This window comes from Rhincodon typus, chromosome 24 (genome assembly GCF_021869965.1).
Source record: "Rhincodon typus isolate 14 chromosome 24, sRhiTyp1.1, whole genome shotgun sequence".
Lineage (NCBI taxonomy): Eukaryota > Metazoa > Chordata > Chondrichthyes > Orectolobiformes > Rhincodontidae > Rhincodon > Rhincodon typus.
Genome location: NC_063355.1, coordinates 33,123,495 through 33,137,814, shown reverse-complemented (window position 1 = coordinate 33,137,814; position 14,320 = coordinate 33,123,495). Strand labels below are relative to the sequence as shown.

General features: G+C 40.6%; 1 protein-coding gene across 1 annotated transcript in view; it reads right to left on the bottom strand.

Moving 5' to 3' along the window:
* Window positions 1-7,856: 7,856 nt before the first annotated feature.
* LOC109921626 overlaps window positions 7,857-14,320 on the bottom strand; it is a 33,126-nt gene continuing 26,662 nt past the window's right edge. The window contains exon 2 of the mRNA XM_020521653.2: window positions 7,857-8,532. Within this exon, the coding sequence (XP_020377242.2) occupies window positions 8,011-8,532 (522 nt within the window). The 3' untranslated portion in view covers window positions 7,857-8,010. The remainder of the gene's footprint in view (window positions 8,533-14,320) is intronic.

The following is a 14,320-nucleotide window of genomic DNA, read 5'->3' as shown; positions in this document are numbered from 1 at the left end:
TCACCTACACTCACCTTTACTGGCTCCACCCCCGCCTCTTTGACCTGTCTGTTTCCTCTCCACCTATCTTCTCCTCTATCCATCCATCTGCCTCCCCCTCTCTATTTATTTCAGAACCCCCTTCCCCTCCCCCATTTCTGACGAAGGGTCTAGGCCCGAAACGTCAGCCTTCCTGCTCCTATGATGCTGCTTGGCCTGCCGTGTTCATCCAGCTCTGCACCTTGTCCAACAAATCAGTTGTCTAAATTACAATTGCTGGTGTAGCACAACGGAACAGCCGTGGCTTGGTCCAGGCAATAGAATTCATGCTGACACCCCTCCCACCCCAAGTGCCTTGTTAGCAACCAAACAGTCAGCCAGCCCAATTGACCGCTATTCACACCAGGATAGTGCAGTCTTGAGCTAACCATGAGGCACAAAGCCATCCAAGCCAGTGTGAATTCTACTCAATTTACTACCAAGCATGCCGAAGCCAATGTGAAATCACCACCCCCAACGAAGCAGCAGGATAAGTAAACTCACAAGGAACTAAAGAAATACATAAGCGTCATCAAATTTAGAGTGACATGTTTACTCTTGGCTTTTGTTTTCCCACTGCAGGCAAGAGGACAGCATGACAGTCAATGACCAAAAGGCAAGCAAGCAAGGTGTGTAGGGCGTGGTGAACAGGGAATTCGAATAGAAATTCGTGGTATTATGTCCTCAAATGATTTTGAGTACAACTACAAGCTGACTGTGTTACAGCCTCCCTCCTACTTTGCTGCCTCTTCCAACTCTTCACCTGACAGATTTTGCCAAGGGTTATTCTCTGATGATGGCAATATTGTGGAGAATGCAACATCTCTAATCAATCTTGTGACTCACTCAGGCACATACTGTGCAGCACCTTTCAGGCTAGTCCAGAATTATTCCTGCAGGAGATCAATGGTTTTCTCTACGAGATTCCTTGTGGCTGCATCACATGCATGTTTGTCCACTGCATACACGTGCATTGGTGTGAATTACAATCAAAGTCACGCACTGAAGGCCCTTGTTACCACAGTCATTGAATTAGTGAACACAGGACTGTCACAGAACAAACATCAGACTACAGGGCTTGACATAAATAATGCCTGAGGCCACATACCAGCTTCATATTAGCTGAAATTATTTTTGATTAAGTGCATAACAATGCTGACCTGAAGCATGTTCAAAGCAATACAGTCAAATGATGCCCTGCAATCCTTGCAAACCCTCATGCTTAATCTGCCTATTTCCCTCTGGCAAGAGAGAATGAAGTGAAGTTATTCCTCAGTGATCTCCTTCATGCAGTAGACAGCACTTCAAGATGTTGCTAATATCTCCAGCAACAGTCTGGAAAAAGCCAAGCACAAACAGCCACTGCTGCAGCATCCGAATGTGGTTCCGGCAACTGGAAGATGTCAGCAGCAGCAAACTCTTTAGTGAAGTAGAAATATCCCAAACATTTTTTGTTGCTCATTTGACAAGGAAAGTGATCTCCTGACTTAAATGGGCCCAGAGTTAACACTGATTGGGACAGCTTTTCTACAGATTAATCAAATTGTCTGATACAGTCATATTCGCAGAATCATCTTTTATGGCCAATGGCCCAGACTTTTGCATCACAGCCCTGAATACGCCCTGCCTAACGGCAAAATAAAGCAACCCAGAAGAGGCTATTATGGTGCTGTGGTAGTGTCCACACTTCTGAGCCAGGAGGCCCAGGTTCAAGTCCCACCTGCTCCAGAGGTGTGTAATAACATCACTGAATAGATTTATTAGAAAATATCTAAACCAACCCCCGGGGTGATAGTATAATGGTATGCAACTAAGAAATCATACCAGTAAGCTTCCTCAGTGTTGAGTTAGGACCCCTGAAATCAGGGGGCCATATAATGCACAGGGAGCAAATCTCCTTCTCAGACATGTGCAGCAAAGGTGGTGGTGGTCAGCTGTAACCCTGTCAGCTTCCAGTTGTATATAAATAACTAATTTGAGTAAGACCAGCAACCTGGATTCAAACTTCTCTTTCATCCACAAGTAAACTGTGGTCCAAACATCTCAACACACAGCACACATTGATCCCTTAGGCAAGTTGTGTTTTCAGCTGCTCAAAAAAAAAAAAATTTACAAAAGGCCTCGCACAAAAATAAATTGCCCATGATGTCAAAAGAAATTAGGTGTAGAATTTCTGAAGACAGTATGTCTTTCATCCTATCATGGCAGGTCACTCGGAAGCTCAGAAAGACAGGGATCTTGGAGTATTTGTCCACAGATCTCTGAAGGTGGCTGGATAAGCTAACAGTAGTTAAGGTGGCATACAGGATTTAATCAGTCAAGGCACAGATTATACAAGTAGGAAGGTCAGGTCACAGCTGAAGTACAGGGTTTAAGATGCGAGGGGCAAGGTTTGAAGGTGATGTATGAGGCAAGTTTTTTTTAAAAAACATAGAAGGTGGCAGGTGCCTGGTACTCACTGCTGGGGGAGGTAATGGAAGCAGATACAATAGTGACTTTTAAAGGATGTCTTGACAAATACATGATTAGGATGAGAATAGAGCAATATGGTCCCCGGAAGGGTAGGGGGTTTTATTTGTGACGGGCAGCACATTGGTGCAGGCTCAGAGGGCAGAAGGGAAGGGCCTGTTCCAGTGCTGTAATTTTCTTTGTTGTTCTTGTTGTAGAGTTTGTGGTGGTCGTCACCACACTATAGGAGGATGTGAATGCACTGGAGGGGACACAAAGGGGATTCACCAAGACGTTGCCTGGGCTGGAGCATTTCAGCTATGAAGAGATGCTGGACAGGTTCAGGTCCTTTTTTTTTTAAATCTGGAACAGAGAAGGTTGAGAGGGGATCTGACAGGTGTATAAAACTATGAGTGGCATGAACGGGGTGAATAGAATGCAGCTGATCCCCTTAGTCAAAAGGTCAATTACAAGGGGGCACCCTTTTAAATTGAAAGGCAGGTGTTTTAGACAGGTTTTGAGGAAAACATTTTTCACAGAGAGGATGCTGGGGATCCGGAATGCACTTCCTGGGAGAGTAGTTGAGACAGAAGCCTCAACTTTTAAAATGTACTTGGATGACCACATGAAGCGCCATAATATTCCAGGCTGTGGGCCGAGTGTGGGAATGTGGGACGAACGTCGGTTGTAGTGTACCTTTGGCAGTACAGACTTGATAGCCGAAGGGCCTCTTCTGTACTGTAGGATTTTGATTCTATATCTGGTGCCTCGGTCATGGCTCAGTGATGCATCTACTTTTAGTCTTATTTCACTTCACATCACAGCCTAATACAAGTGGCTTGCTAGGCCTTTTCTGAAAGCAGTCAGAGATAAACCAATTAGACTTTGGACTGGAGTAATGTTAGCCTGACTGGATAAGGTTGGCAGATTTCCTTCCCGAAAGGACATTAAAGAATTGAATGGGTTCTGAAAACAAAATGAAAACGACATCATTGCAGTTTAGCACTTGGTACAAACAAGCATTTATTCTGCTTATAAACAGTAGAATTTCAGAACAACTGAACTGGAGTCCTTTGAGTGTAATTGACAAATTGTTGAACCCACCCACTAAGCTGTATGCATTACAGGGCCAAATATGTTCTAAAAATTTCTATGGGAACAATGTGCACAACCAGTAATTATCATTCATATTAGACATGACAGCATAATCTCTAATACTGATGTCATGTTCATCTACCAACAGTATGGTAGGGCGTAGATTTGTATTTGCAATTCTTTGTAAAGAGTTACTTTTAGGTGGTAGTGTGGAAGGGAGCAAAAAGGCTTAATTCTAAAAAGGAGGTGAATATAATGAAACCCGACTGTCAGCTACTGAAGATAAAATGACAACTGACAAAAAGAAAGTGTAATTCGGTTTAACATTTTGCACAAAGTTTGGCACCTCTAATAATGTAACAGTGTTATACTGCTGATTCAGCCTGGATTATGTGTTTATCTCCAGAGTGGGATTTGAACCCTCAAGCTTCTGATCCAAAAGGTGTGTGCTTTATTTAAAGATTAGGCCTATTTTTGCGAAGTTAAAGTCTAATGAGGCTGAAACCTGAGTTACAGCATTATGTAATGATGATCTCAAAGTCAGTCATTTCTTATTTCTGCAGGTCGAATATTTGACTTATAACCTACCATCACATCCTGCAGCATGACAAATATCTAGCTAACAGTTAATTCACTAAACACCACAAAATGCTCACAGCACATCGTTGAAAATCAACATAATTCTCCAAACTGCTGTCACATTGCATGTGCACATTACTGCTGTTTAACACCAAGTTTTATACAAGTCATAATGTTGGACAGCATGGAACCAGACCCTTCAGTACAATCTGTCCATGTTGACCAGATATCCTAAATTAATCTAGTCCCATTTGCCCGCATGGCTCCTAACCCACTGAGCCCTTCCTATTCATGTACCCATCCAGATGCCTTTTAAATGTTGTATTTGTACCAGCCTCCACCACTTCCTCTGGCAGCTCATTCCATATCCGTGCCATGCTTTGCATGAAAAGTTGCCCCTCAGGTCCCTTTTAAATCTTTCCCTTCTCACCTTAAATCTATACCCTCTAGTTTTGAACTCCTGCATCCTGGGGAAAAAGACTTTGGTTATTCACTCTGTTCATGCCCCTCATGATTTTATAAATGTCTACGAGGTCACCCCTCATACTCCAATGCTCCAGGAAAAATAGCCTCAGCTTATTCAGCCTCTCCCTATAGCTGAAACCCTCCAACCCTGGCAACATCCTTGTTGAACTAGAAAGGGTGCGGAAAAGATTTACATCTTTCCTATAACAGGGAGACAAGAATTGTACACAGTACTCCAAAAGTGGCCCAACCAATGTCCTGTACAGCTGCAACATGACAGTCCAACTCCTACATTCAATGCAATGACCATAAAGGCAAATGTACCAAACGCTTTCTGCACTACCCTGTCTACCTGTGACTGCACCTTCAAGGAACAATGAATGTGCACTCCAACATCTTTCTTCCTCTGCAACACTCCCCAGGACCCTACCATTAAGTGTACAAGTCTTGCCCTGATTTGCATTACCAAAGTGCAACACTTCACATTTATCTAAATTAAACTCCATCTGCCACTTCACAGCCCATCAATCCATCTAACCAAGGTTCCACTGCACTCTGAAATAATCTTTACTATTCACGACACCACCAATTTTGGTGTCATCTGCAAATTATGACTTTCCTGAAATAAGACTACATCTAATGCTCTTTCAAAGCTGTATCCTAAATGAAATCATGAAGACAGGAAAAATATGCTCAATTTCCCTGGATAATGATAATTACTTCTGTCCAATGGAAGCTCAACAGAACAAGAACCTCAGCTGTTTCCTAGAGCCTTTAGTAAGTCAAAGTTTCTTTTTAATTCCTACAAGGCTGAATATTAAATTTGCTGTCTGGTGAAGTTGCTACCTTACCTGCAATAAAACTGCCTGGTCCTTTGACTCAGAAGCTGTCTAAACTCAAGCGTAGCGCTAAGCTGCAGCACCAAAAATTTCCACATAGCTGCCATTGTGTTAAATAGTCACACTGCAGTTGATTATTTATTTCAAACACTCTTGAATGCTCAAAAAAATGTGCAAACTAATTTTCTTTACTCCGTTCATATGACCTAATTTTAAAACTCCTTTATATAAATTGCCAAAGAAACCACTTTGAATAAAACAAAAATTGCTAGAAACACTCTGAATCTGGCAGCATCTGTCGAGAAAGAAACGGAGTTAACATTTCAGGTCAATGTTCTTTCATCAGAATTGGCTTTTTTAAGAAGAAAATTACCCTCTCTGCAGCGGAATCTGACTTCTCCACCTCACAGGATCTTGTTTAGATTTTTCCGACTCATCACGCATTCATGCCAGTACTAATTAATATTCAATCACTCAATGCATATTACTGCAGAAATCCAATATTAAACAGGGATGGTTGCATTTGGTTATTTAGGTTCCTGCCTGAAATTTAGCACTTTGGAATTTTTACAGTTGTTAATATCACCACACTAAGTGGTGTATTTTATTCATCGTTTGTTGGATACAATAACTTCAATATGGAACTCTGAATATCTTTAAGAAAATGTTTTGCAGCTGCTGCCAGTACTTATCATCAATGCACTGAAGTTCTTTGACAACAACACGGGTCATGCTAACTATTCAACCTTCCAAATCTTGCTGTAAAAGGAACTAGATCACCAGCTGCATATACTTGGTCATTGGACATTGATCACTACAGTTAACAGAGCTGTTCGTGCAGAAAATTAGCAACAATTTGAATGTGTTGTTGACCATCTAGCTAGCCAAATATGTTCCTACAGCAATTGAACAGACTTAGACTAATGTAAGGTAAATACAAAGAGGTTCTTTCCTTTAAATGCACGAATCACAGCCACAACCTTTTGTACCAACTAACTGCTGGTTAAGGAAACCATTAAGACAGCTAATACAGATTCACATTTGAGCAAATTTGTTTCTACTTTATCTAAATTCAATACTAATAACTGGTTTAACACTGCCTTAGGGGAATGGGAAAGATGAATGAGGGAAATTCCAGCACTGAATGAAGGAAATGATTGCTCGTCAACAGTTAAAATACCAGTTGACCGGTATTCCTAAATACAAAATGGAAGCGGGGAAAAAAGAACAAATTGTACTCAATTAGTGGTGAGCAAGATGATCAATAATTTATGATGTGTGGAAGAAACATTAGATGGAGAGGACAGGATCAGTGGGGATTGCAAATTGTCACACAATATCAAGATGCTAGTTGATGGCCTTGACAGCAAATACTCGTGTGGCAAAGTCTCTACTGCAGCCACAAACTTCAATTCCAGGGTACATGACGAGTTCTCATTAATCCAGTCAGTCAATGGGGAAAAATGAACAGCTCAAAACCTACATTCAGCTCAAAGTCCATACACCTAAGGCAACAAATTGAGAAATGCCACCCAGTGATATAAAGTTAGGAAACACAGCAATTTGCAGTATTGTTCGGCAAATTACCATTTTAAATTAATGAATCATAATTCAGTTCTGGTCAAATACAGTAGCCGAATATTGCAATTAAGCAGCAATTTCAATATATAACTCAATATTCTGTCTGATAACATGGTAACTGCAGAAGCACTTTGACACAGTAGGCTCTCTGAAACCCACACCTGCATAGCAGCAGGAAGGATTTAGGCATTGAACCAATTTGTTTTAACTCTCTGACATCCATTTGGAGTAGACAGCAGAGAGCTCCTTCCACAACTGGTTATTTGTTCATACATGTTGGTTGTTTTCTGTATTCTCCTCCTTGCAATTAAATTGGATATTTGGGTAGAAGGCATCCAAATGTGCCCCAAGAACAAGTCTCAAGTGACTTGGTGCTTTCTCAGTTCCAGACAAGGCATTTTCCAATTAGAGAACTTGAAGTATGGAATCCAAGCTATTTTTGATACAATTTCATATTAAAATCCTGTAGTTCACAAAGAAGAATGGAGAGAGTAAATAAAATTAAAAAGTAAAATTGCAAATGCTCAAAATCTAAAAAAAAGGTACACAACCAGTCCATCTGCAAACAGAAAAGACAAATTTTGAGATTTTAAGTCTGTTACCTATTTTTCCTTAAGGTGCCAACTGACTGCTTGCAGCATTTTCTGTTTTATTTAAAATAACTCGTACCACCTGCAGTCTTTTTATAGAGGCAGCCCATCCACCACTAAAAACATCACTATACACATTGGTAATTTGTAATAGGTATAGAGAGAGATAACATGCTCCATGGAATGTAGAGGACAAATATTGTAATCATGAATACAAATTATCAGAGTCATTAAGCAAACATTCTTATGCAGCATTTATTTGTTGATTAACATGCACCAAAATATTATTTCACATCACCACATTTTACAGAATAAAGATGACAATGTTATTGAAGACATTGTAATCAAGTATATTAAGAACATTTCTACTTGGACAAAAATATACCAGGATGCTCCTACCTTGCACAGGCAAGAGCTACCAATGCAGCTGCAGCATTTTCTTTCTGTTTCCATGGGATCGATTGACCCAAAGCAGGTGATTCTTCTAACCAGGAGCAGAGAAGGGCTTCCAGACCATTCAGACAGTCAGCAGGTTCTTTTGTAAGGCTCAGAGGCTGACAATCTCTCAGGCAGTTCAGGAGCACCTCAGCAGTGATATTACAGAGAGAAGGATCAGTTTTACTTTGTGACTGGATCAAAGGGAACACTAATAAGAGGCCCATGCGAGAAGTAAATGGTGCCTGTTCTGGTTGTTGCAGCAAGCCCTGCCGTTTCAGCAAGGACATGGTCTCTTCATCACTCGAGTTTTCACGCTCATGCTGCTCTTCAAGTGCTAACTGTCGTTGTGCATTCCACAGGCCTCTAAGCGCATTGAGACGGTATTCAAGTAGTCGTGCATATGCATTACTCTGGTTTCCACACACAGCTCGCAAGCGTTCTGCTAGCTCTTCAGGATTTTTGGTTTCAAAAGTCAATATCTAAAAATTAAACAAAGAACATTTTTCAGCAGAATAACAGAAAATGCTTCACGCAAGAAGTTGCGCTTAGTCTGTTAATTTGGGTGAACATCCCAAGGAATTTAATAGGAATATTAAATATGTACAATCAACACCAATCTCGAGGAGAAAATAGGGTTCGGTACAGAATAAAGGAGCATCTTAGTGGAAGAAAGAGACAATACTAGAAATTATACTACAGTGATTTTTCTACTATTAAAAATAAGATTATCTTTAATTTCAAGAGTGAGAAAGGAGCCTGTTTTCAATTCACAAAGTACCAGATGCAAGGAGGTCCAAGCATCAGAGCTTCATGTTACTGTCACGTTGACAGACTTCATCTGATCTAGAATCACATAAATATAGTGTTTCCCAGATAATCAGCGTCAAAAGAAAATTATAGCCAAAGACAAACTTTAACAAACACATTTCAACAACCACACCAAACCTGACAAAGCTATTAACCATACTAGTCAAGCTATTAGACAACAGTAACTCAAAAAGATGACATATCATTACCATTTGAGACAAGGGAAAGCCAAAAAATCCTGATTCCTACACTCACCACCTTACAACACACCGTTTATATTCATACCATATAGCATAGAGAAACACTACCCGCCAGCAAAAAAAAGTATACATCACGAGACCACAGTGCTTTAGACAAATGTAGGGAGGTCATTCGATCTGCTGCTCCATTAGCTGCCTGCAAAGTACAGCAACACAGATCAACTATACTGTCTCAGATTCAACCTCGGCCTTTAAATACAGGTTAGATATCATTTAAATTCCACTGAATGCTTGATATCAAGCATTCATGCTGGAAACTAAACAAAACTGTCCCTACTGGTACAGGGTGAGTAGAGGCTCAGTGGTTTCGCAGGCTATTCTTGCATGTGGGGAACCACTGTTGATCAAAATATTCTCAATCATCAGTCACACAGATGGACTGGTATCACAAGGCAATATCATTGCAAATTCGCTTCAATTAAGAAGTAATTAAGTGACTATGAAATGCATTGGCATTCCCTGAGAAAATAAGGTGCAATGTAATACAAGTTCTTTTTCTCCCCACCATTTATTTTTTCTTTGCCATGCCCCCTCCTTGAACTCTATAACCTCAAATCAACCCTAGAAGCCCTCCTCTTCCACCCCAATTGAACTTTCCATTTGTTGTGCAACACCAATACCTTCACCTCATTTCAACTGCAGCCTTCAGGCATCTAAGTGCAGTGCGCAAGGGCCTTCTGAAATATAATGCATCCCTTAATAGCTATCTCTTAGACCAACTGATTAAACCAACCCTCCCATAATATTAAAAACAGAAATTGCTGGAGGAACTTTTGCAGGTCTTGTAGCATCTACAGAGAGAAAAAAGTTAATATTTCAAATCTTGTGACTGTGCCTCAGAACTTCCTCAGTCTCATACAACACATACTCTAATCTTACTGGTACACCAAGAAAATATTGGTCAAGCGTTTTTCCAATCCTCACTTTCTCAAACACACTGCTCGCAGGCATAATCCAAGACAATAACTTGCCTCCGCCACAGTCAATGTCCTTCCCACTTTCTCAGCATTGCAGGATTTCTTCTGCCCTGACTCCAACACTTAGTGACATACTCTAAGAATTAGAAGGTAGCTGAGTTTTAACACTACCTAGCTATCCAGCTGCTCGACCCCTCCAATTTCCGTAAATAGAAAGTATAGTTTAGCTTCAGTACTTGCTAACTGTCTGTAACCTTTGAAGACATCCAGTGATCCTTGAACCATGCAAAGTGCCCGATTGGACTCCTTGCAATGAGCTCATTGCTGGCACATTTTGAAACAATGAAATGTAAGCAGTCTTGGACCCGAGTATACCCCGATAGGTAAAATCTCTCCGAACGCTGGAAGTAAATTTCAGCACAACAAATTTCAGCAAGAAGACTTGGTATGTTTACAAATACAGCATGTGAAAATTTTACTATAACAGAGATAGCAGATGAGCATAAAAGGATAGAAAGTGGTGTTTGGGGTTACTCATGACCAGAGAATTCAAAGAGTAGGAACAGGCAAATAAATGTCTCATTGGGATCAAATCATCTTGATTTAATAACAAATCTAACTTACTTTTACCCATGAGCTGTGCTAAATTTTTAACTGAAAGTAATACTGCAACATTTCTTCTCAAAATAGATTCTTAACCGAAATTACACCATTTTCCAAATCACTAATGGTATAAATAAGTTGTTAACTGACAGTCAACCAAAGATATATTTTATACTCTTAATTAATCTCTGGAGGGAATAAAAGAACTAAGCACCTTAGTCAAAGTGGTCTCATTATGGTCTTTGAAATTCTACCCAATAAAGCAGATTACACCTATATCAGATATACACTTTTAGTAACATCTACTCCAGTACTGACCCAGACACCATTGCTTAATAGCCCCTAAAAGCTTCAGAGAACGGACTTTCAGCATCTCTATTTCAGTCCTGAGGCAATACATACACTAACACAGTTGGATGTCGTAATTGGGAACCTGGCACCGGAGACATTTCAGCTTAGCAATGAAGATTCTCCACTAAGGCTAAATTATAATGATTATTTATTTGCTGTGACAGTTTTTGTTGACAGCATCAGTAAGGAAGTGGACAGAAGAGAAGAGGAGTGACAACCGAAGGTAGGGGTACACAAGTCAAAACCTCTTTGTGCACAGCTGACAATGCTATATCATCTGCTCAGATCCACTCTTAGTATGCAGATTGATGTGCACATGAAACCAGTTTGACCTAGAACAGGAGACAAAGTAAATCATAGTAAGGGAATTCAGCCAACTGATCTTTTTGTTCTCTTTTACCACCAGGGCAGATGGCCAAAGATGCTGGGGATGTGGTTGGGAGGGGCTGAGGAATGCATCAGAAACCAGCAGGTGCACAAGGGCAGGGTGAAATAGAAGCCAGATTCCCTCACCATTCCAGGCAAGAACCTGATCAACAGGTGCTAGCCAGTCTTGACGTTGATCTACCTAGGAGAGGTCTGGTATATTCTCCACTCCTACTCCATGGTGGTCACCCAATTCATCTTTAGCTTTACCTGAGGATCTAAAATGGATCATGGCCACAAAGACAAAGACACAGAGTCAACGTACAAATGTTTCCATGTATATAGAGAGAAAAAGAACTTCATTCTCCTTCCGGTGACTACTTCTGTGTGCAGCTACACAAAAACTGTAAACTGAACACCAGCAATGTGGTGACACCTGATGTGTGTGTGTGCATGGTATGGTGAAGGATGGCTGCGCCCACAATGCTCACAACATTCCAGTCATTTAGGAATGAGCGCCACCATTCCTTTTGGAAAAGTTTATGCAGAAAAACACCCTGACCACAAGTCAGTCAGTAGTTTGCATATCATTAAGACAATATGGGAAAAGTAAACAAGATCTTGTCAGATGGTTACTTGAGCAGACTGTCAAAGTTAAGTGGTAAAAATACTTCTTCACCAGAACTTTCAAACAAGCTCCAAAACACAGCTCCTTTCATGGTGAGGAACGTCTACCCGGTCAGATCCTTTCGACTGCCAGAAATTTTACCCCTGCACACGAGGCAGCTGTGGTGGAGAAGGTACTGCAATCCATCTCCTTCTGAAGTATGACTTGACAAAGCAGATATGGAAAATTTAAACTATTTTTGGTCTACGTTCATCCCAAGCAATTGCACAAGTCCGGACTCCGTGCTATAGAGGCTACTCCCAAGGATGAACAAGGAGTTAAACATTAACTCCTGCTAGAGGACCCAAACTCTGAAATATCATTACTCATTTACAATTCAAAATTTATTTAATCTCAGTTGTAAATATTTGCAATTAGTTAAAATTTGAAAGGATCTTATTTGAAAATATAACCCATCTTTCTCCTCCAGATGCAGACAACCCATTATGTTCAGCCAGGGTTTCTGCGATCAGTACAAAGTGTGCTGTATAATGAAAAGTCATTAAATGGGACTACTAAATGTTCTTTAAAAGCTTGTCACCATAAATTTGATGCCATAACCTGTTTAGTTACCTCCTTGATACACATATCGTACAGTCATAGAGGTCTACAGCACAGAAAAAGGCCCTTTGGCCTATCAAATCTGTACTGGTCAAAAATAACAACCTAACTCTTCTAATTCCATTTTTTAAGAACTTGGCCCATAATTATGCTATGGTATCACAAGTGCAAATACAAATACTTTTTAAATGTAATGAGGGTTTCTGCCTCTAGCACCTTACGGGAAACTAGTTCCAGGTTCCCGCCACCCTCTCAAACCTCCTGACCCTTACCCGAAATCTATCCCTCTTGATCATTAATCCTACCACCAAGGGGAAAAGTTCAATTCAGTCAAAGCCCCTCAATTTTATACATTTCCATCATGCACCCCCTCAGGCTCCTCTGCTTCAAAGGAAACAACCGTAGTTTATCCAGTCTCTCTTCAAAATGAAAACTCTCCAGTCCAGGCAACATCCTTATAAATCTCCATTGCACCCTCTCCAGTGCAATCACATCCCTCCTACAAAAGTAAATTCCAGAACTGCACATACTACCCTACCCAATATTTTATACAGTTCCAGCATAAACTCCCTGCACTTAAACTACATGCCTCAGCCAATAAAAGGCAAGTATCCCATATGCCTGCTTGACCACTTTAAATGCCTGCCCTGCTACCTTAAGAGACCAGTGGGCATGCACTAAGACTTCTCTGATCCTCGGTGTTTCCCAGGGTCCTACTTTTCATCACGTATTCCCTTGACACATTTGTCCTACCCAAGTGCATCACCTCACACCTATCCAGATTGAATTTCATTTGCCATTGAATAGCCCATCCATATCCTCTTGTAATTTAAGGTTACCTTTCTTATTATTTACCACACCATCAATTTTCATATAATCTGCAAACTTACTGATGAACCCTCCTACATTCAAGTCTAAGTCATTAATATACACCACAAACATCAAGGGCCCCAACACTGATCCCTATGGAACCCCACTGAACACATGGGTTCCAGTCACAAAATACACCTCAACCATCATTTTCTGCTTCCTATTAATCAGCCAGTTCTGGATCCAATTTGCCAAATTTCCTCGGATGCCAATGAGCTATTAGTTTTCCATGCAGGACCTTAATCAAACGCCTTGCTCAAGTCCAGTACATTGAATGCACTGTCCTCATCTGCACACCCAGCCCCCTGCGAAAATTTCAAGTTGTTGACTTGACCTCCTCACCATCACTATGCAAGGGTGCGGATACCACAGGTAAAGATGCATCTTATCTAATTTTGTTCAACAAGCCAGCATCTAGAAATATTCTGCAACGCTCAGCACAACTGTCACCCAGTGAAATCTGCTTCAGAGTAGAAGAGTATTCGTGTTAATCACTAGGATCGTTCTATTAGGCCTCTGTCAAAGCAGTGGTTTTGACTTCCTCCAGATTCTCAATGTCGCAGAATCAGCATCTATAGTGCACAAGGGAAAAATTTAAAAAAGGAGACAGATAGCCTGGACTTATATGTATAACTACATGTTGGATGCAGGATTTTACCAATGATTGGCAAATCATTGCACAAACTAACAATATGGTCACTGCATCCGAATGGTCATTTTGAACTCAGTCCAATCGACCCAAAATTTACTACTGGAGTACAGAATCACTTATATAGTCAGGACTGCCTCTTTTACTTTGCAGAGAAACTAGTGACATTGACTTTTGTTTCCGCTGAATTGTAAATGGGAACCAACTTGTATTTAT